The following is a 22,848-nucleotide window of genomic DNA, read 5'->3' as shown; positions in this document are numbered from 1 at the left end:
CGTATACAGAAGTGTGCATGTGACCTTAGCTCTGGGCAGGCAGCTTGCATGCAGCTCATCACGGTGTTTATTGAACTGCTCTATAGATAGAAACTTCAGTCTGAAAGGGGCCTTGCCTTGCGAGCCGTTTGATCCTCCTTTCCATCAGCATGTGGTGGAAGGCACTTTAGCTGGCTTTCGGTCTAAGCCGGGGGAAAGCAATGCCCACGAGCCGCGTACTGCACGATTCTGTGACCAAACATAGGCCCCCACGGCGCGAAGGGGCGCGCAGCAAGCAGGGCTTGCTTCCCGGCGGGTCCTCCGGACGTACCGACTGAACGTTGCAAAGCATCCCCGTCCAGCGCCGGCTGCTCGCCAGCCGCCGCGCTTCCCGGTGCCGGCACCGCGATACAACACTGGCGATTTACTGCTTGGGCGCCCTATGCGCATTTGCGCTTTATGCCATTAGAAGCTGTTACATGTAAACAAGTTGTTGCTAGAATGCAAAACCCCTCTGTGATGCAGTTGATCACATAAAGGGCTGATGCCAGTTTGGCTGCTTGTTTTTCTAATTCTAAAGCAAGTGAAAACCAATGATACTGCTTAGTGTTTTCATATCATGGCCAGCAGCAAGCTAAAAATAGGGTTTTTTAAAGGAATGTGCAGATTTAATCTGGTTACGTTCATCTGGCTTCAGGAAAACATTCCTTGTTTTTCCACGTCCAAATATCCTGAATTATGAAGAAGGCTGTTTTTGAGTCTGAACCTTTTAGCTCAAGTCCACTTCTATAAATAATCAGTTTCATGTAAATTTAATGAATGGTCATAAATCAATTCTGTTGTCCCATCCCCTCCCGTACCCTCAGCTTGGCTGAAACACCTCAAGCAAAGGTCATGGTTTCAGGTTTTGTGGCAATCGTTTCCACAGTTCCAATAATCAGATACATCTGCAGTTCTCAAGTTGCACGATAATACTGTACAAAGAATAGGGTCACTGCTGAAAGCTCAGTCCCCAAGACTCACACATGACAGGAGACTTAGCAGACTCAGCGACCTGGCAGATGGGATCTCAGGGAAGACTGATCTTGAGAGAAGTGGGAGAAAGAGGAGCAAAGTTTAGATCAGGCAGCGTAATTTCAGTTTCTGGAAAAACACTGGAATAAATATACAGTTTGTAAGCCCTTAAAAGATAATGAAGAGAGAAATAATTGGTGTGATATGGTTTGTTCTTGACGAGCCCATCTAATTTACTCTTATGATAGGGCAACAGGCTTTGTGGAGAGAGGAGAAATGGCATTTGGCTTTGGTATGGCATTTTACCCTTCTTATAGCAAGCTAGGGAAGCACTGCACAGATAAAATTATGAGGTGAGAAATAACTGCTCTGAGCATGCTTGAATATTGGTTATGAATAGTGCATCATTTGTTTTAATAGTGAATTTAAGGGGGGCAGCAGGTCCCATTTGTTCAGTATTTTCATTAATAGTTGGATAATGAATGGAAAACCTGCTTGCAGCAGGGCATTAGCTGAAGGAGTGTCAACACTGTCACGCCATGGTGAAAATGGGAAATGTTGCTCTCTGGGATGTATAAGCAGGCACATTGCCTGCAAGACGCAAAGTCACCTTCCACTCTTCCCAGCACCGGGGTCGCTCCAGCTTGGCCATTGTAGCCACTTCTTTGCACCACGCTTGCTTCTTTGCACCACGCTTCCAGACTTGCAGGAAGTCCAAAGAGGAGTGATGAGAGATTTAGCAAGCACTTTCCACGTGTAACGATTAAGTGAATTGGGGCTGTTATGCCTGAAGAAAAGGTGGGAGTGGAGTAAATATGCTTGTCACCCTTAAGCATGTAAAAAGCTGCAGCACAGAGAGTGGAAATCATCACTTCTTCCATCCATGGCAGAAATGATGGGTTTACAGCATGGAGTCGGATTAGATATGAGGAGAATCTTTCTAATTATATGGATAATCAAGTAGCAGATGAGGTCGCCTGGCGAAGCTGTGAAACCTCTGCAAGTACAAATCTGTCAGAAGAGGCTGGACAGACACCTGCGAGGATGTCTGCTGTCGGGTACAGGGGGACAGATCACACAGGCTTTGGAGAGCCCCGTCAGTCCTGCGGTTCTCTGAGCACCTTTGTTTCTGAACGGTCTCACCCAGTTCAGCTGGCCTGCTGTCATGAATCAAGTAACGAGTGTAAATGTTAGCGAAGGCAATAAACTGGTTATAAACAACCTTATTCCTTATGTTCCCATAGTTCACATGCACTATAACTGTCTAGGTCTAACAGCCACCAAAATATTCTATCAGTGACAGTGTAGACCCTGTTTAACCTGACACACATAAAATTCAGCAAGGATTTAATTTAGTTTGCCTGGGTAGCAGGCTCCCTTAACAAACATATGGACTGGTATTTAGACTGCATTTGTAGCACAATTGAAAAATACCTGGGAAATCTAAGCTTGTTCTGGGATTACATTTGTGCTTGTTTGTTTTGGCATGAGATTTTGGGGTCTGGAAGAGAAGGATGGGTAGTGAGGAGGAGGTTCTGTTTTAAAAATATATGCATCTTCTGCAGACCTTGTAAGGCATCCAGAGTGAGCTGCTTATAGCTAGGGTGAGAAGGAGCCTTGCTTTTTTTTTTTTTTTTTTTTTTTTGGGCATTTAACAAGCGCTTCAGCCACCAGTTCTAACAGGGGCTCAGTTACACGGGCACACATTACAGAGCGTAGGGCAGCTGCCAGAACGCGATCCTTTCTCAGCCTGGAAGGAAACGGGCCACGCTAGGGCCCTTCAATCCTGCGAGCTCAAACACTCGGGTTAGGGCCTTGAAATCCATCCAGCTCTAGCATCTTGTTCCTTAGAAGAGAGTCTGACTTGCAGTAAAATGGAGAGGACTGCCAGGAACAAGCCCGTCTATGGTTTAAATCTGGGGGTTGGTTGAGTAGAAGAGGTCCCTAAAGCTCCCTGTCTCGGAAGGGAAAAGGAAAGATCCTCTCAGCTTGTGTAGTCTTCTGAGTAAGGGAAGGGGTTCATTCCTACAGATGTTGACTTTTACTTGGAGTGCAGTACTTCCACAGTCAAGCCCTTGCTAAATCCTAGAAGAAACACTATTTTAATGCAATCTCTGAAAATCCTTTTTTTTTTTTTTTTTTTAACTAGTTGGCTTAGAAAGATTCCATACCCACTTGCATCTTTGGTTACTGTGTTTTCTTTTAATATATCTGCTGGCACTCAGAGATTTGTATTGGGTGCTGGACTTCAGTGCTTATTACCAAACCAGAATTCCTGTTCTCCTTTCCCAAAGTGGCTTTTTCTTCCTCTTTCTTGGTCACTATTCCTGAAGGCAAATCAGGATGCTCTTTTTGATTTTCTTTTTTTCCTTGTCACACACATCTAAACTATATCCATATATTTATTTATTTTGACTTAAAGACAAGAAAGATGATGTGTGCTACAAAGCTCATTTTGACAGTGCACAGTGTTATCAAAAAATTACTGAGAAATCAAATCTAGCAGTATTCAGATTATTATTGAAAAGAGACTCCCTAAACCAATTATCGTTTTCCCTTTTCCTAGTCAGGGAATGCGCAACTAAATCTTTCTGCCACTCCACCCCCAGCTGTACACTTCTCTGTTTGCGTGTCAGTATACTGACCAAAACGCCTGTGCCGCCTCCTGCACAAACTCCTGCGCAGAGGGTAACTAGAGTTTCCCTAGGCTTGTCCTTATGGTATTTATTGTGCCTTGAAGTCCCTCTTCTTAAGTCTCTTCTAAATCCTGCTTCCTTGAGTGATGTGTTTTAAGGTGCACAGATAATTTAGCCTGTCTGAATTTTTTTCCCTGACCTTTACCTGCCTGATCTAAGCTTATATGAGCAAATGGCAGGATGTGGTTGAGTATAGTGTGTTGGCATTTTTAACAGTAAGAGCTTAAAAGCAGAGTACCTGTTATTTACGTTATGAAAGTCATTCAATGTACAGGTGTTGTATGGTTGTCAGGGCAGTTTCAGTAGCACTTCATGACAGATTTGGATCCAGAAACTTTAGAAACTGATAGGCTTAGTAAGTCTAAAGGTGAAAACACAGAAGACTGATCAGTGTTAATGACTGCCTCAACTTAATATTATTAGGAGCATAAGAATGACAAGTATTGATTACTGATATCCAGCCTTATTAAGTAAAATCACATTGATCTGGTCAGCTAAGATATTTTGCAAGAGCAAAGTGAGAAATTGCTATTTGCAAGAATGTATGATGGAGCCACATTTTTCCTATTTACTTTTGGTTGGGAACAAATACTGGTCCATCACTTTACTTTTGCCTGATGTAAGGTTTGTCTGGCAACATTAATAAACAAAGAAAACTTTTTTTTTAAAAAAAAGCTCAGCTTTATAAACAAAGTTATTGAAGAACTTTGATCTTCAGACACATATATAGAATTTATAGCCTGTATTAACTCTTCTACAACTCAGATATTTGGCTTGTTTCTTTCTCAGCAAATGTTTGGACTAGAAAACTTTCCAGAAGAAAGGTTATTTTCTTTTTATGCTGGTAATCTATGAAACAAATAATAAATGGAGCAAACCAGAAGACCAAGGTAATCGGTGTCTTGAAGATTTCTCACATCTTGGTCACTGTAAAGCATATGCAAGAACTAATTATTTTGGGGCTCTTGAGTCAGCTAATAGCATTCTTGCCTGTTGTGAGATTGAGCTTCGAATCATCTGTGTCTATTTACCGTGGTGCTATGGGACATATGAATTACCTTTGTTTAAAATCCCGATTGAGCAGCTCATACAAATAAAAAGTTACTGCTTTCTCCACTCAGGTCCATTCACATTCAGGAAGAAACTCTCAATATGAGCGTGAACAGAGCCCATGCTCTGCCGCTTGTCACTGGAATGAGCTGAGGAGAAAGCGTTTGGGTAAGGTCAGTTGTAGGCTGGGGCTCAGGGTGAGGTTCAGCCCTGCCGCGGCGGCAGCTTCCCCCGCGGGGCTGCAGGCCGGGGGCCTCCCTGGCGTCGAGCTGTGCGCCCAAGCTTTGAACACGATGCATGAGCGTTATTAGGCGCCTCCGGAGTAGTATCTACACGAGCCGACGCTAAGGTAGCTAAGAGGAGAGACCGAGGAGAAGGAATTAAGCCTAAACCCCCGTGGAATTTTACGCTTTGCTCCGGGCCAGACTCGCAGCAAAGCATCTCTTAGGGGTTGGCACTAAGTCAGGGCACACTTCTCTGACACAGAAAAAGAGGAGGAAATCCTTCTCTTTGTTGTTTTTTTCCCCCCCTCCTCCAATACACATACAGTAATTAGAGCACTTAGGCTGGGTGCTACAGATTCACTTTTTTCAATGGCTGTTCCGATTCGGGTGGCTGCCTAGATCCTAGGAACAGTCAGTGCCATGGGGAATGTGCTGATCAAAATGCCTAATGAACAAGCGGGGCTGAAGGAGGTGTAGGGTTTAATGTCTGTATATTTTGGAATCAGTTGCATAAATTCCCCGTGGTGGAGATAGAGGTATGTCATAAACATACACGTATGAGGTGCTCTGTTATGGTGTTAGCCTCGGTTGTGAAAATCATCAGCTGGTCTTGTAAAACTGAGAAGATTCAGTTCAAAATATCACCAAAGGAAAATAGGGGGAGAAACATCTTTGGACCATAACTGGGAAATAGGCCACAGAGATAGATAAACAAGGAGTCCAGCTGGGATCCTAGGTTCAGGGGGGATCTTGGCTGGGGATCCTGGCAGGAGGATACGAATAACCGTTACAACGTTTTAAAAAAGGTTTTAATTGCGCTGGTTTCACGAGCAATGAGCTGATTTATTGTGTGCGCCTACTACATGAAAACAAAGTATTCCCACTGCTGTCCTTTTCTGCAAGGGAAAGGTCTGAGAGGTTGGCATATGAGACCCTGGTCTGGGGGGTCAGAGGGTGGAGAAGGTGAGAGTGGGGGTGCAGACCTTGTCTGAGGGCAGGTATCTGATGGAGGAGTGGCAGGGATGCTGCACTGCCAGTGCTCCTAAGATTGCCTAGGTGCACTGAACGCTCAGGATTTAAAATGTACTAGCCCGCTGCATCCCACGCAGTTGGGAAGGAGCGTGTTTGAGGATCTAGTGCAGTTGCTGCTGCCCCTGCGCCGGGGGGGGGGGGGGGGGATCTCTAACCCTCCCCAAACCAATGTCGCCGGGCTGCTGGCCCGAGCGTGCGATGGCTTATTCGCGTCTGTACGCTGCGGGATGGGGCCGTGCTGCCTGCCTTGCGCAGCGGAGGGCTGCTCCGCGCCGTTGCGTGCCTCCCTCCTCTCGCCTCCCCGGGGCTGCACGGCTCGCCTTCTCCCTCCGCGGCCGCTGCGCCGTCTGCGGGCAGGCGGGCGCGCGTGCGTCGTCTCGGGGACGGCGCGGGGAAGCTCTCGGGCACCAAGGTCAGGCGTGCCAAAGAAATGCCTGTCAATAGGTCTTAGGTGCTGGCTATGTCTAAAGCAGCATTTCTTGGAAAAAGACAGCTCGGATCCCTTGGCCAGCCGGGCTTTCGCTCGGCTGGGAAGGAGCAGGGCCCCGCCGCTTGGGGGTTTCGTTTGCCTCCCGGGGCAGCGGGGGCGCGGAGCGGGGGGGGGCGGGGCGGGGCGAGCTGCCGCCGCGGCTCTCCTCTCGCGGCTGCTCCGCCGCTGCCCGGTGCTCGCCGGGCTGCAGCCCCGGGGGACAGAGAGCGCCCCGCAGCTCCGCGGCTGTTTGGAGACGGAAAAGGCGTTCAGGCAATGCTACGCGTGGGGCAGGGGTGCACCTGGTGTTTGCGGCTCTGCGTGCTTAGCCCTGGCCCGGGAGGGCGCAGGGCTCCCACTCCCACGCCGGTACCCCGGCTCCCGGCGTGAGCAGCCCGCACCGGGAAGCCGAGCGGCAGCATTTCTGCCGGCGGGGGCGGCACTCCTCTTGCAAGCGACGGCCGAGCGCCTTTATTCCCGTCAGACACAATCGTTTAAAATAGGACTTTATTAAGCCGGCACAAGTGACGTCAGCTCTATGTATAGTTAGCAGCCTGGACCGGCCAAGTGACGCCGATCTCGGAAAAAACGCGGAGCGACCCGGGCCCGGCCCAGGAGCCCCCGAAAGCCCCCGAAGCGCGACCGGCTCAACTGCCTCGGCGAGCTGCCCCGCAGGCGGCTGCGATGCGGGGGGAGCCGCTCCCGGCCCGGCCCCTCCGCCCCCCGGCGGCGATGCCTGCCCCGGGCGGGAGCCGGCGGGCTGGCAGCCGCCCCGCGGCGGCGCTCGGCCCCCAGGCGGGGCAGGGCAGGGCAGGGCCGGGCCGGGCCGGGCCGGGCCGGGCAGGGCAGGGCGGAGGAGGGGAGCGGAGCGGAGCGGAGCGGAGCGGAGGGGAGGGGAGGGGTGGGCGGCCCGCCGCCCCCGCAGCGCGGCCCGGCCCGGCCCCGCCGCCGCCCGCCCCCTCGGGCCACTGCCGCGCCCCGACGGGCCCAGCATGGACGCGCCCGGCGAGCCGCCCTCGGTCCCCAGCGCCGGCCCCGGGGGCGCGGCGGCGGATCGGGGCCCGAGCCCGCAGGCAGCCGCCGCGGAGGAAGAGGCGGCGGCGGCGGCGGCGGCGGCTTGCGCGGAGATTTGCGATCCGCCCCGCCAGCCCCCCGCGCTGGCTCCGGCCGGGAGCGCGGGGCAGGCGGCCGGTCTCGGAGCTAGGAGCGGAGCCGGCGGGAGCGGGGATGGCGGTGCGCCGCCGGGCAGGGCTGCGAGCCCAGCATCCTCGGACTGCAGGGGCCGGCGGCGGGATCGTCCTCCTTCCCCGGGCGCGGCGGCGGCGGCGGCGGGATGCGGCGCCGGCTCCGGCGAGGCGCCGGGGGGCGCCGGGCCCCCGTCCGGGCCCCCCGCCGGGCAGCTGGAGGCGGGGGGCTGCCCGGAGTCTTCCTCCTCCTCGTGTCCTTCTCCGGTGAACAAGGCAGGCAGCTTTCCCAAAATGGGCGACCCGGCGTCAACGGAGGGCAAAACCTCCTCTTCCTCCTTCGGGTACGAGAGCGACGACGACGACGAGGCGGAGTGCAAGGCTGCCTGCCCCGGGAGCCCCCGCGGGGGGTGCCCCGGCGGCGCGCCCCGCGCCCGCGGCGCCCGCGACGAGGCGCATTATATCAGCACGCACGAGATCCAGCTCAGCGAGGTGGACCACGACATGGACTTCGACGCGGGGCTGGCCGCCCGCTGGGACTTTGAGGACAACAACGTGATCTACTCCTTCGTGGACTACGCCTCCTTCGGGAGCGACGAGACCCTCGGGGACACGCAGACGGAGGAGGACAATAGCTGCTACCTGAGCACGACCACCAGCGACCCCAATAATCAGACGGACAGTATCGATAATACCAGCAGCACGGAGATCGTCAGCATTAATTCCGAAAACGATACCCCCGGCACGGACAAATGCGCCAGCTCGGAAGAAAGTCAGTCCAAGCACCCCAGCGACACGAGTGAGAATCCTGCAGGCCAGATTCTCCTATCAATCAAACCGACTTCCAGGGCTATAAATGAGTCTAGCAACGTGCACGAAAAGCAAAACATTATTTATGCTGCCAAGCATGAAGGCGACATGAGCCTCCGTGTCTCCACAGCTCCTGAACGCAATTCAAGTTTAAAACAAGACGCGATCCATGACCATGCAAAAAAATTTATTGCGGTCCCCGCGCGTCTGCAAACCAGGTGTGGAGCCATAAAGGCAAAGGAAGTGGGGGAATACTCGAGCGGCGCCTCCAGCGCCGTCAGCGAGCTCGATGATGCCGACAAAGAAGTGCGAAACCTGACTGCCAGGGCTTTCCGCAGCCTGGCTTACCCCTACTTCGATACCCTCAGCTTCGGCTCCCGAGCCTCTTCCGCCTCCCTGTCGGACAATGCGCTGGGCATCAACCGCTGGTCCACTTACTTGGACCTCAAATGCAGCAGCTTGGGGCCGAAAGCCGAGCAGAGCCTGCTGCGCGGCCCCGGCGGCGGGCAGCTCTGCGTCCGCTCCAACAAGTCGCAGACGAAAGCCCTCGAGTTCGTGGTCAGCAAGCTCGACGGGGAGATCGCGCACGTCGAGGCGCCGCCGCTGGCGGCGGGCTCCCGCGTGGTGACCCTGCTGGAGAGGCTCCATGTCGGCGGGGAGGCGAGCGGCGCTGCCGCCCGGGCCGCGCGGCCCTCCGAGGCGGCGGGCGGCGGCGCCGAGCCGCCCCGCCGGGAGCCGCCGGGCCACGACGGCGGCAGAGCGGCGGAAACGCCGGAGGGGGCCAGCAAGAAGTCCAAATTCGCCTCCAGCCTCCTCAAAAACGTCATCTCCAAGAAGATGCAGCTGGAGCACGAGTTCAAGATGGAGCGGGGCGAGATCACGGACACATCGTACAGGGGTCTGTCGGGCGCCTTGTGCGGCAGCCGGGAGCCGGAGCCCGGCGGCGGCGGCGGCGGCGGCGGCGGCCGCGAGAGGCCGCGGGAGGGCGGCGTGCAGCGGCAGAGCTCCCGGCACTCGGAGGGCAGCTCCGACTACACCGTGCTGACGGCCGAGGAGGCGGGCGAGGCGGGCGGCAGCAGGTCGCCGGCCTCCAAGGCGTCGACGCCCCGCGAGGGGAGCCGCAGCCTCGACAGAGCCCTGCCGGAGGAGGCGTGCGAGGTGAAGAGGGGCGCCTCGGAGGCCATCAGGGCCACCTTCCTCCGCAGCCAGAACAGCGCCTTCAGGTCCTGGAAGGAGAGGGAGGCGGAGAAGAAGGAGGAGAGGGCGCCCGTGGGGAAGCTGAAACTCCCCTCCCGACATGACTGGAGGGCCGACCTGGGCGAGATCTCGGCCGGCAAGTCCACCAGGATGTCCCGGCTGTTCGTGCCCACCATCCAGCACGGCGCCAAGGAGAAGGAGCCCGGCAAGCAGGCGACCAAGTGCTCCACGGCCGCCGCCTCCGCCGCCGCCATAAAGCCCAAAGCCCCCGAGATCAAGATCAGCCTGGGCAGCGTGCAGCAGCCCAGGGACCCGCCGTTCAGCATCGCCCAGCTGCTCACGCCGCAGCTCGCCCCCGCCGCCCTGCCGCGGCCGCCGGACGAGGGCCGGGGCCCGCAGCAGAAGCCGCTCAAGGGCGACGGCGCCGACAAGGTGCCGCAGTTCCTGGTGCGCGACGTGAGGGACGGCAAGCACAAAGCCCAGGGGCCCATCCACCAGGTGAGGGACGTGCGGAAGCTCCTCAAGAGCTCCTACAGCTACGACTCGGGGGATAACAGCAGCGACAAGGGCAGCGTCGCCTCCGACCAGGGCGGCTCCGAGCAGAAGCCCCGGCAGCTGGTGATCGCCGGCATCCCCCGGCCGCTGTCCCCTGTGGTCATCACCTGCAAGGCCGTCAGCAGCAGCAGCAGCACCAAGGCCGCCGAGACGGGGGCCAAAGCGGCGGCGGGCAGGGTGCTCGCCTGCCCGCCGGAAGGCACCATCCTGGTGCACCGCACCTCCGGGCGGCTGCCCGTGGCCACCATCGCCCCCAACAAGAGCGACCCGCGGCAGCCGGCTGTGCTGAAGATCGTCTCCAAATCCGCCGCGCCCTGGCGGCACCAGCCGCCGCCGCAGCCACCGCCGCCGCCGCCCGCCGAGAAGGGCAAAGCGGCGGCGGCGGGCGGCGGCGGCGAGGAGGAGCCGCGGGACGAGAGCAAGGCGGCGCCGGTGCAAAACGCGCTGGAGAAGCTGACGGCGGCGGTGCGCAGCATGGAGGAGCTCTACAGCTTCAACAAGCGCGAGTGGAAGCGCAAGAGCGACCCGCTGCCCATCACCGACAGCCACGTCCTTTCCCTCATCGCCAGCGAGGAGCGCGGCGCCGCCCCCCGGCCGCCCCCCACCGCCGCCGCGGAGCCGCCCAAGGCGGAGGAGCGGTCGGCCAAGGGCGCCGAGCGCCTGCCGCGCCGCGCCTCCAACCCGGCGGGCGCGGACAAGGTGTCGGCCAAGGCGGCCGCCTTCGAGAGCCTGGCCCGGCTGCGGCAGCGCGCCCCGCCGCCGCCCCGCGCCGAGCCGTCCGCCGCCGCCGGCCCCCGCGCCGCCCCGCACAAGGCGGCGGGCGGCGGCGGCCCCGCGCCGGGCAAGGCGGCGGCCGACGGCGGCCTCAAGGGCCCGGCGGGGCCGCGGCCGCTCAAGCTGCCGGCGGGCGGCGGCGAGGCGGAGAAGGGCCCGGACTGCGGCAACTACCTGGCCCTGCCGCTGAAGGCGCCCGCGGAGCCGCCCCCGGGGCCGGCGGCGGCGGGCGGCGGCGTCCGGCCCAGCCAAGTGTCGGCGGCGGCGGCGGCGGCGGCGCTGTGCAGCCCGCAGCCCTTCAGCGCCGCCCCGCGCCAGGGCGGCGCCGCCAGCCCCGGGCCGCCGCCCGCGCTGCCCGCCGCCGAGTGGCGGGGCGCCGAGGAGGAGGCCGCCGCCGCCGCCGCCGCCGCCGCCGCGCAGCCCGCCGAGGTGCCGCCGGCCGCCGTCTACCCGCAGCCGCTGCCGCTCGCGGCGCTGCCCGGCGCGCCGCCGCCGCTGCTCTGCTTCTCGCCCTCCGTGGCGGCGGCGGCGGCGGCGGCCGAGCCCTTCCCGCAGACGCAGCGCAAGGTGCTGCTGGACGTGAGCACGGGGCAGTACTACCTGGTGGACACGCCGGTGCAGCAGCCCCTCAAGCGGCGGCTCTTCGACCCCGAGACCGGGCAGTACGTGGAGGTGCCCGTGCCGCAGCCGCCCGCCGTGCCGCTGCCCCTCTCGCCCTTAGCGCTCAACGCCGGCGCCTACGGCGCCACGTACATGCTGTACCCGGGCTTCCTGCCCACGGCCGCCGTGCTGCCGGCCGGCGCCCTGCCGCGCCCGCTCTCCCACGCGGGCAGCGAGGCCGGCGCCGCGGCCGAGGCCGGCAGCCCGGCGGCGGCGGCGGCGGCGGCGGAGGCGGCGGCGGCGGCGGCGGCGGCGGCCTTCGCGGAGGGCCCCTACTACGTGGCCACGGGCAAGGGGCCGCCGCCGGCGCGGCGCGGGGCGCCCGAGGCCAAGCCGCTCGTCAGCATCAGCTCGGCGGCCGCGGGGCCGCGCCTCGTCGCGCCGCCCTCCTTCGACGGCACCACGGTGCGCTTCGTGGTGGAGCACCGCTGAGCGGCCGCGGGTGAGTGTCGCTGCAAGCCATCAGTGATCTGTTAGGTTTCAGTCTAGACACTAGTTATTTTCGAAAAGGTGTAACATCCAGTGCCTGTGTTTCTATATTAGCTTGTATTTCTTATGGTAGCTTATAGCTTAGCGTCAGACTTTGGTTATTCACATATTTAGAAAATATGGTATACGCCAGACTAGAATCACATCTTACAGCCTTGCTGTATCTGTTTTTCTTTCCCATTACCCCTTTCTGTCACCGTACCTATTCCACCTTTTCCTTTGTCTACATAACTTTCATATCTCTATATGGAAACATTTCTCTTCCTTGCTCTTATTTTCTGCTTTTTTTTGTTTCCCTTATTTTCTTACGTCTTTTGTCCTTCTCTTTGTAGTTGGTTGGTTGGTTGCTTGTTTGGGATGCTTGTTTCCCCCCATCAAAGACAGCAGCGTAATCAATGGTTTTTGCATCTCATGCAAGTTTCCGGGTAAACGGTAGAAGATTCTACGTTCCAGTTGATTTCACATCAGAGAAGGTTTTTGAATGCCGTAATCCTGTGCAGATCCTAAAATGGATTAAAAGAACTGCCAGATTTCATCACCTAACCATGGATTTTGAGCAGCATGAATAAATACTGTCTTTTTTAGAATCCCATTTTTTACCATCCAAAATATGCTGAATGAGTGCTCTTGAGCTTTTTTCCTCACTCTGTTTCTTTTCCTACTGCACATCATCTCTCCCTCTCTTCTTTACTCTATTTTTTCCTTCTTTTTCACATCTTCATTCACAAATTGTGTCACTGTGTCAAGGACTGATCCATCTTGGTCACTGCCACCTTTTGGAAACCAATGTGATATAACTCACTTTAATCTTTGTCGTTGATGTGATGCTTTTGGTGGTGTTAGCACCTGACCCTCCAGATATCTGTCGCTGTTGCAGTCCTTGTTTCTGTGGCAAATGTTCTTTTCCATGTAATCAGTGGGATAAAATGGATCCCGTAGATTTGGACTCTGGCAAAATCCAAGGTGAAATATGCCTGTTCTGAACAATTCTTAAGTTCTTGATATACACCAAGCGTTACAGAATACATATTTGTCTCTGAGAAACAAGCTGTGATATCTCTTCCCCCTCTTCCTCTTCTGAAGAAAAACAGTTTGTGAGTGTTTGGCAACATAGTTCTTACCTGGATTTCCCTGCTGCCCTCTTTCCTTAATATGAAAAAAAAAGTAATGCTTATTTTCAGTTTTAGCATACTTGCCATGTCTGTCTGGATCCAAATCTAGACAGCGCTGACCTGTAGTGGTCTGCCCTCATGGAGTTCATTCCTGGAATGAATGACTGAAAATATATTTTTAACTTGTGTATCTGTTTCCACTTTATACTCTTGGGAGCTTATGCCTTATTTTAGATATATGAATGAGAAGGTAGCACACAAGACTATACCAAATTGTACTACAGATATTAAAAGGGTACTATTTTTCCTTGCTCTGTTTAACATGTGCCTAAACTGAAGACACGTTATAGTTGCAAGAACACACATGATGTTTACCTTTATAGTCAGAGTAGCCTAAACCAAATAGGAGTATTTCTGTCATCGGAGAATACAAATATACTTACTAATTTCAAGTGTTTCTACCTGTCTCCTGCCAGGCAACATATGTCTGCCTTTAAAAAGTATTTGCATACAGATAGGGTATATGAGTGCTTTTTTTAAAGCATATATCATCATGGATATTAATATCTTTAAACTTTAGCTTTCTTTAATTGTGAGCTATTCAGTAGACTGTAAATGTACATTATTAAGCCAAGGAGTAAACTTACACTGACATATACTGCATGTAGGATTTACTTACGCTGAAGCCTTCACTGCCAATTTAGTAAAGTGGGGGTCCAGTTTTAGTGGGGAACATGGGAATATTCCAAGAATTAAAATGGCTCTAGTATTTGGTCTAGTAAATTGGTCTAAGAATGAAATTAAGCATGAGCTTGAGCTTAAATTCATGGCTACTTAGGAAATGTTCAAATAGTTAAGCATGAGATTAATTGCTCTTCTTGGTAGAGACACTTTCCTGAGCAATCACTGAGCCACAGGTTTTACAGGGGGTGACGGTAAATCCTTGACTGATCGTGTTCTCATGTTGCTGCCTGTGTGCGTGGCAGTCTCGGGGACCACCACCCTGTGGGGGTCGGTAGGGCCGTAAGGGGGTGCATGTTTTATACCTCGAGCAACTACGAATAACTCTGCTGGAAGAAAAAAGCCACCTCCCACTTAGTCTGTTAAAAAAAGTTGGGATGTTCTTGTTTGATGTTGGCAGTATTTTAGGAAATTAGTAGCAAGAATGCTGAGATAATGAAGGAGATACTACACACTTCTCTGGAGTAGTAACAGTTGCTTGAATATTTTCTGTCAGTACTCTGAGAATTTACTTGTTATTAATGATAGATGTTTGGTTTTTTTACAGGATTAAGGAAGATGAATCGCCCTCCTTTAATGTGGAATACACTTGATAACTCTAAATAATCATCCTAAAAACCGCTTCTACAGTTTTCTCATTTTTTGCTTCATACAAAGCAAGTGTGTAAGTTTCTTGTTTTCTCCTAAATCCCTATTTCTGGAGTATGCATAAATTTAATTATGCAAACCACACTAAATTACTTTATTACTTTCTGCAAAGTTGTTTTTATACTGAAACCAAACTGCAGATTTTTATGTTGCCACCGTGCTTGTGGCTAGTGGTAGTAGTACCACTGCAGCTGTTTGCAAAACTGTGTAAACGTAGCAGTGTTCAGGTCTGGATCAAAATACAGCTTCTTACAGGTCCTTGGAATTTGTTACGGTTATCTAAGGCAGTCATACAACTCTTTAAAAAAAATAAGGCGCTCAACTTTCTCCTATTGAAGTAAATGAGGGTCATCCCATAGATTTCAGTGACAGTGAGATCAGATTTCTATTTTGTATTCTGTAGCTCTGCACTTTGAATTGCAAACATAGAGATCTGTAGTGTTTAGATTATCCTTAGTGTTTCTTTTTTGGCGTGATTCAAAACTGATTGTGTAAATATCAGGAAACATGTTTCATTGTTTTCATTTTCCATTTGCTCCTTTGTAATGTGTTGGACATCACAAGTTGCCTTAATTATGACAGTGTTTAAATAGTGGAAAGCCAGAAGTTGAATGTAATATTTTTAGACCCTAGTTCTAAAGGAGAGGACAGCATTTATTTTTCTTTAAGACTGCAGTCTTTTCTTTCTTCAATTTCAACGCTATTGAAAAACGTGCTCCCAGTGATTCCCATTCAAGAGGAAATTTTTAATGTTACAGTTGCACCAATATGTAGTTATTTTCTTTTAGCCATTGTTTGACAGTTTTTTCTGAGGTCTACATCCACACTATCTGTATTTGCTGAGGAAAATATTTCCCTTTTGAATAGGAAAATATAAAATAAGATTAGTCAAAATGCAGTGGTATTTGTCCATATGTCCAACTGCGCTTAAACCGATGATTTTGTTGCTAGCAATTAGTTTGTTTCAGTAAAAGAGAATTATTACCATGATGGTGAAACTAAACTATGTTAGTGTGTTCCTGGCCCAGAATTTTCATTCAGTTCAGTAAAGTATTTGGCGAAGCTGATAAATGTCAGATCAAGCCTAAATTATTTATTGTAAAGCTTTCTTGAATTAACGGGATGACAATTCAAAAAACAAGTACAAAAAACAAAAGTCAGTACTTAAGAGTTTGCCCACGCACAAGATTTTCTTGCACGTGTTCTCAAGGTTTTGCCTCTCCTGGTAGTTCTGCACTTGCATAATTTTAAACATTGCTTTTTAGACTTGATGTGTTTTATTGTAAGCATTGCGGTTGTTTTACATGTAGATTTTTCATCCGACGTTAAGTGGTTCTTCATCATATGAGAAATTCAGCTTACTGCTGTAATTTTACTTAGGAAAGCCCCCCTTTGACGCAATGGGAAATATCTTTGAGTGCAAGCTGGCCGTTAATTTTGGAAACAGTTTAGAAGCTACTGTGTAACTCTGTCCAGTAAATTTATTTTTTGTGTGATTTTCTGTCTTGCTGTAACATTTTAGCTCCTTTTTAGTGGACAGCAATTTGAGAAGTTTATGGTTGTCCGGCTCCTTCAGCTGGAAAATACCAGGAGAGCCATGCTTGTTAAAGCCTCCGGAGGAGCTGGCCACCTGCTTGTTTCTCATGTTGAAATCACAGGAACAGTGTGTTTTCAGATCGCATTCAACTGGCCAGTTCTGCAAAAGAGCCAAAAATCTAAGCATAAAGCAGGCCTTTCCCAGAGACTTGTATAACAAAGGGGAAAATCGTGTTAAAGTAATTGGAACCAAAATTTCTACTGAATAATATTAAGGTTTATGTCAACTAGTTTTAAGGATGTTTTTTCACACAGTCTGAGGAGAAAAATAACCTGTTGCTAAAGAAGTTTCAGAGGGTTCTATTCTTAAAGAAAACCACAGGTTTTCATTTCCTTGAGTAACATATAAGATGAAGAAAAATCAGCTACAACTGTCTTTAAATATGTGTATGAGATTTTATTTCAATGGCATTTATTTGTTTACAGGCACAAACTGAAATTGCCTTCAGGATGAAATGCACTGCAAGTATACAGATAGTGAGTGATTTAGCATGTGTCTTCTCATTTATTTTCATCGTTGTGAAAATCAAATGAAAAAATAATATTCGAACCCTAAAGACCTTGAAGTGCCCATTTAGAACATATAGTGTGTAAACGTAATCCCTGTGCTCTTCGATCGAACTGTCTGCAGTTATAGGCTTTAATTTTCTGCCAGGATTCTGACTAAATGCCTCCTAAAGAAAACAAATGCTTCTTCTCTGTTTATGACCGATAAGCCTATATATGCTAAGAATAGAGTACCAGTGTTAAACAAAACAGTACTTCCAACTGCAGGACAGTGCAGGTACCCGAGTAGATTTTCCATAGAGACATAAATGTGTATGGTACGTACATTATAATACTAGCATCTGTGTTTAAAAATATTAGTGCTGTATCTTTTCCAATATCGGTGCTCGGAGCTAAGTTTCACATTGTAGTTTACAAGATATAGGTTTGCACACACAGACTCAGGGTTTACAGTTTCACCCGGTGTACTTGAAAGGAAAAAATGTATAGGAAACAGATGTCCTGTATTGCAACAGATATTTGATGAAGGAAAATTTTGTAGTTTTTTTTAACTGCCTGTAGAGATGAAAGCAATGACATGAGGCAATACCAACAGCTATTTATTTTCTCAGGGGGGATTTCTTCAGCAGAATGTGTCAATTCTAATGTTTGCTTAATCTTGTCTATTATTAAACAGACTTCATGTTTGCATAAAAGGGTCAGTTTTGCAAGGTGCTGAGCTTCGCAGACCTTGAGGCATACCTTTAACTTCAAACATCCGAGCAGATTCCTGTTGGCCTCAGTGCAACCATTAGTTATTTTTTGTCCACTGGTTGAGTGCTTTGCTGAACTCGGTGCGGAGCTTCAGTGCCTTGCAGAATCGAGTCCTGGGTTCTTAATGTTACGCGTGTCAAACCGGACCGCTGGGCTCGAGTCTAACAGGACACACGCAGCAGATGTTGCCACAGAAGGCTGCTAGGCAAATCCAGTAATATGGTGCTCCTCCGCGTATACCCAGTGGTGAATTTCTCAAGCTAATGGGGTGATGTGTAACCACATATCTTGGACTGGAATCAAGCCCTCTGCTGGGGTTCACAAGCTGCTAGTATTATATGTTTCACGGTGCAGTCACAGTACGTTACAGTTGAAATTCACCCTGTGCATAAAGCAGGGCAAATCCTGCACGCCACTCAGGTGCCGCCTCAGCCCTGGGGCTGTGAGTCAGGGGCTGCACTAGCTGGCCACTGACTTCAGCAGGTTTTACACCAGGATCTGTTTAAAAATGTCAGCAGGACTGGGGTGATGTATGAGTCTTGTTCTGGGCTTTTGCAGGGGGGTCGGTTTCATTTGGTTAAAATTAATCCTATATTTAACTCACTTGGTGAAAGATTTAAGATGTATTTATGGGTTGTGTGTTTTTTCCTGTCTGCATTCAGAGATGGCTTTACTATCTTGTGTTGATGGCCAAAGTGTCATTCCTCATTCTTATAAATTACCGTTAACTTGTGGCTACCTGAGAACACATACAGTACTTTAAAAATGCTTGTGTTGAAGGTGATCCTTTCTTCCCCTTCTTTTTGTGTTTTTGTGTTTTTTCTTTTTTCTTTCTTTTTCTTTTTCCTTTTGTAAGGGAGTGGGTTATCAGCATAAAGATATTTAAAAGTGCAAATGTGAAGTACGGATAACGATTGTTAGGAGAATGTGGGTGGTATGTTTGATGCGAGAGCAGTGGGTTATATGGCAAAGGGTAAAATGCTGCGAAAGCATTGTGTGGAGAACGGGGTTGTTGCCTGTGGAAAAAAAGAAGAGATATGACTGGCGAAAAAAATGACTCTTTGAGCTGCTTTCAACATAACCAACGCTGTGGCAAGTTCCTAGCTGAAGTCTGAAGTTGATGCCGTTACAGAATGCCGTGAGCTTGGAGTTTAAGGACAGCAGAATTGCACTAACGGTGTGTTGCACATCAAGAACACTTAATTAGATGAGGATCAGGTGAAAAGAGACTGTTTGAAACCACTGAATACCAACGTTTGTAACTGAATGAGTAAGCATTTGTATTATGTTTTTTTGAATGTTATGACAAATAAAATGTATTTTTCAGTAAAAGACACACTGCAGATGAGCGTGTGGTTTCCTGCGTGATCATATTTTTGTGAAATTACGTTTGCTCTTACGCAGAACAAGTAATAACAGTAGCATTATTTGGTTGAACATGCAGAAGAAAAGATTTCACTGCATAGCAAACCCCAAAATCCACATTTAAAATCTCCCTGAGTTTGTCACAGTATAATTCTGTTTCTGACCTGATGTCACTCTACTTATTCTGTAACTTCAGGACAAAGGGAAGTTGAGGGCATTGCTTCATTTGACTCTACTTTTCTCCTTGATTTTTTTTTCCAGATTAAAATTAAATTAAATAGAACTCTTCGGCTTTAATGGACTAGCTTTGACTGGCATATGGTTTTGGATATCAAACGAACTGTGTCTTTGTCTGCTGTAATCTCTCTGGATAGAGCGACTGGTGAAGTGAATAATTTTTTTCTGGTCATTCTCTTTGTTATTTTCATTGTTTAATATTGTGATACGACCCAAAATGGGATCACTTTCCAGGAGGATAGCAGAATTGCTTGAATTATTGCTAGGAAAAGTCTTTCGCTGCTTTAATGTGTTCATTTATCTCAGTGGAAGTTGAATAGCTTTCTGATGTTAAGTCAAGTCCAAATGTTAAAAAAATCACAAGTCAAACACCAAAAATTACAAAATGGACTTGAAAATTGTAAGAGCAGTTTTTGCATTTAAGAACTTTCTCTCTTCCCAATTTTCAGTATCCAGAAGTAAATTTTAATCGTCTTCCTTTTAACCACATGCCCTAGAACTTAAAGGAAAATGGATTTTTACCACATTATTTACCTGCAACGAATAAAATTTGAAGTAAAACGTCTACTACAGATTTGCAATGGCATTCCAAGACATGGCAACACTGCCTTCCTCCACAAGTTTAATGATAAAGCAGTAGGTTGGTGTTTGAAATACTCTCTTACTGTATTCTTTGAAGTTTGTATCTTAGCATTGCATTTAGAATAGACTTAACTGCCAACATATGGTTAGTGACATTTATGCCAAAATATAAATGGATTAATGGCAAACTCTCGACTCTTACAAGATAAGCAGGAGTAGATGCTGACAGAAACAATTGAGAAGAGGGAGAAAAGAACTGAGGAGAGTGGAGCTACAGGCTCTTCTCAGCAGGAGCATGCTGGAAAAGCCCAGGATAGCAAAGAATGACCAAAAGAAGATCAAAGGAATAAAGTAATTGTGGGTATTTAGACCGGAGAGAAGCCCTGACCCCAGAAGAAAGTCTGAAATTGCAGATGTAGCTGGGGTTATCAACAGGGAATTTTGGTAACTGCTCTGTTGCTTTTCTCTAAGAAGAGTTACTGGAGCCTGGAGCCTAATTTCAGTGGAACCCTCTAATGAGCTCCCCCCATCACTGCCCATTAGTCTCTCACAGTACATAAATCCTTTAAACTGAAACCTTTGCTTAAGAGAGGTCAAAAATAGATTGCATCGAGAAGTGAACTCTAACCTTTTCCTAAGGAGCATGGTCTTCTAGCCAACAGCAGTGCACCTTGCACTACAAGAATCCTCAGAAACACAAATGGAGGAGCTTTGGACAATATTAATCTTTGGACTTTATATTAATCTGAAGAATCAAGTGAAATGTTTCAGGGATTTTAAAGGATTAATAGGATTAGGCTCTATACATAGTCTTTAAAACATCACTGGTGAGAATGATGAGACCAAAAGGTAGAAATACTGCTTTTTTTTTTTTTCAGGAGGAGTGGGAAGAATGCAGAATTAGTAGATAATTCCCTGATGTCAGTAGTAAGCAAGCTATCCAGGATAAAAACAGGTAATATGGTATGTTTTGGTGGAAAAATCTATTTTATACTTGCTATCATCTGGGGTTGTCACTATTGAGAACAATTTGCTTGACAAACCCCACCTGTATCTACCTACTGTATTCAGCTGTTTTATTTTTGAGGTTCCTGTCATCTAAATACCAAGTCAGAACCCGACGCTGTAAAATGCGGCATCCAGGTGCAGTCTGTAACTACCCTGCTTTCCATCAACCTCCCCTGGACTAGGCACATGTTTCAAGTTGAAAATGTACCTAAAAACCTTGCTCAATTGGGATTTCTGTGTATTTTACTATTTTTAACAAATCGTGCTGTATTCTAAGGCACACGGGCATTGCAACATTCATTATATGCGTTTGTAGCTCCTAAAAGGTGTCTATCCATATTTAAGTACTTCCGTTCCTTTTGCACTGTAATCTCTCTGGGCCGCTCTGAATTCTCTGTCCGATGCTCTCGATAAGTTAGAGTTGACTTTATAGGTGACATGTATTCGTTGTAAATCTGGGGTAGGTATTTTACAAGTTGTATATGTGTTAATCCAGCATTTTTCACCAATGCTGAGGTCATTTTGGTAAAAATAAAGTACTTCAAATTATGATCCTGTTCACGTTAACAAATGAAAAAGAAGGCTGCTGTCAGCCTGACCGAGGGCTCTTCTGAGATCACACTGATTTACACCCATGCAAGTCTGGTTCCTACCAATCCGTTATTGGTAGGAAAGAATTATGCTTTTTATCAGGAGTTGTTTATGGTCAGGTGTCACAAAAATAATGACATTTAGTCCCAATATTTGTTGACCAGTACTGCATTGATGGGTTAATTCTTAATGCTCATCAAGGACTTAAGTCCAAATCTAAACAGCATTGTATGACCTGTATTTCTCCATTTAACATGGTGTTATTAACATGAATACAGTGTTACTGAAAGATTTTAGATTAACAGGTTTTAAGGTTAGTCCATAAGAAGGCCAAGAGATCCCTTTAAAGGACTTTAAGATGACCAAAAAGCCCTTTGAAAATAGGACATCTGATTTCAAATTTAAAAAGCCTCCATGGGCCTATTAAAATTAAAAGCAAGTCATGAATGGCATTGTAAATAGGTTACAGTTCCTGAACCATTTGAGCAAATATGCTCAGGTGTTTGTATCTTCAAAGGAATATACTTCTCCTCCTTAAAATGAAAGATGCTTTATTGGGAGTTGTGACTTGTAAAATGGCCAGGAGTGGAGAATCCACACGAGGGGGGAGATGTTAAAGATCCACCCAGAGTGGTGAAGAGGCCTCGGCTGGAGTGGACATTGGTTTGAGTTTCAGTTGGAGCAGCAGAAAATTCAACATAAACCAAGAAAGCAAAGGAAATCAGGCTTCATTCTTTTCCTTGCTCATAGCACTTCCTTTTCAAACATTTCCCGTAGCCTTTAAATTTATTATTTCGTGGAAGACAGGACTGGAGTCTCTCTCTTGGAAGAGATCTGCTGTCCAAACTCAATGATTCTTTGTATTCTGCTGTGTTCTGTGCACGAGAATATGCCTAGGGGTGGAGCAAGAGTCTGAATCCTCGAATTTGAGTACCTTTTGAAGAGTATATGGAACGTACTCTTTAAAAATTAGCACTCTGAAAATTTAAGGGGAAAGTTTTCAAATCTCTTTTTCAAATGTGTTGGTTTTTTGGACTTAGCTGCATTTTTATGATGTTGATGTTTCTGTGGCTTCTGTTAGTAAAATTAAGATTTTTCTTCTCTAAACCTGGTGTATGAAATATTAAATTGCTACTATTGCTGATTATTTTAAAATATGCATAACATACATTATTGAAATGCATATCATTTATTTGTCATTAGCCCCAAATGATTTGATAAACATTCACAGTGTTTACTTTGGTTGTAATCCTAAGTGTGTTTTTACTTCTAATGCAGGATCAAGCAAAGTATTAATTTCACCTTATTTTTAGAAGATTGTCCGTTTTGTTGTTTCCGTAGCTATGGAGTCCATGTAAGTAAGCCGTTACCTTCTATTACCCAGCTGTTGAACTAAAACCCTATTGGAATTCCCATTATGTCCAGCTGTTAGAATCAGATAACTTCAGAAGCAAGTGTATTGCTATGATACCATGAGGTATCCATGAGGACATTTATCACTTCTGAAGGAGTAACTTCAGCTTCAGAAGCTCTGTTTGATTGAATTTCAAGGGGTGCTGTCAAAGTCGTGCAAGA

At 48.9% G+C, this 22,848-nt stretch overlaps 1 protein-coding gene across 1 annotated transcript; it reads left to right on the top strand.

Annotated features, from left to right (window-relative positions):
• The first annotated feature begins 7,942 nt into the window (after window positions 1–7,942).
• On the top strand, window positions 7,943–18,833 carry C5H4orf54 (chromosome 5 C4orf54 homolog). Its single transcript, XM_067297018.1, has 3 exons — window positions 7,943–12,086; window positions 14,534–14,650; window positions 16,657–18,833. Exon 1 carries the CDS (start codon window positions 7,943–7,945, stop codon window positions 12,074–12,076), a length of 4,134 nt encoding a protein of 1,377 aa, XP_067153119.1. The 3' UTR covers window positions 12,077–12,086; window positions 14,534–14,650; window positions 16,657–18,833.
• Window positions 18,834–22,848: the final 4,015 nt, after the last annotated feature.

This window comes from Apteryx mantelli, chromosome 5 (genome assembly GCF_036417845.1).
Source record: "Apteryx mantelli isolate bAptMan1 chromosome 5, bAptMan1.hap1, whole genome shotgun sequence".
In the NCBI taxonomy this organism is placed as follows: domain Eukaryota; kingdom Metazoa; phylum Chordata; class Aves; order Apterygiformes; family Apterygidae; genus Apteryx; species Apteryx mantelli.
This window is presented reverse-complemented; position numbering and strand designations above follow the sequence as displayed.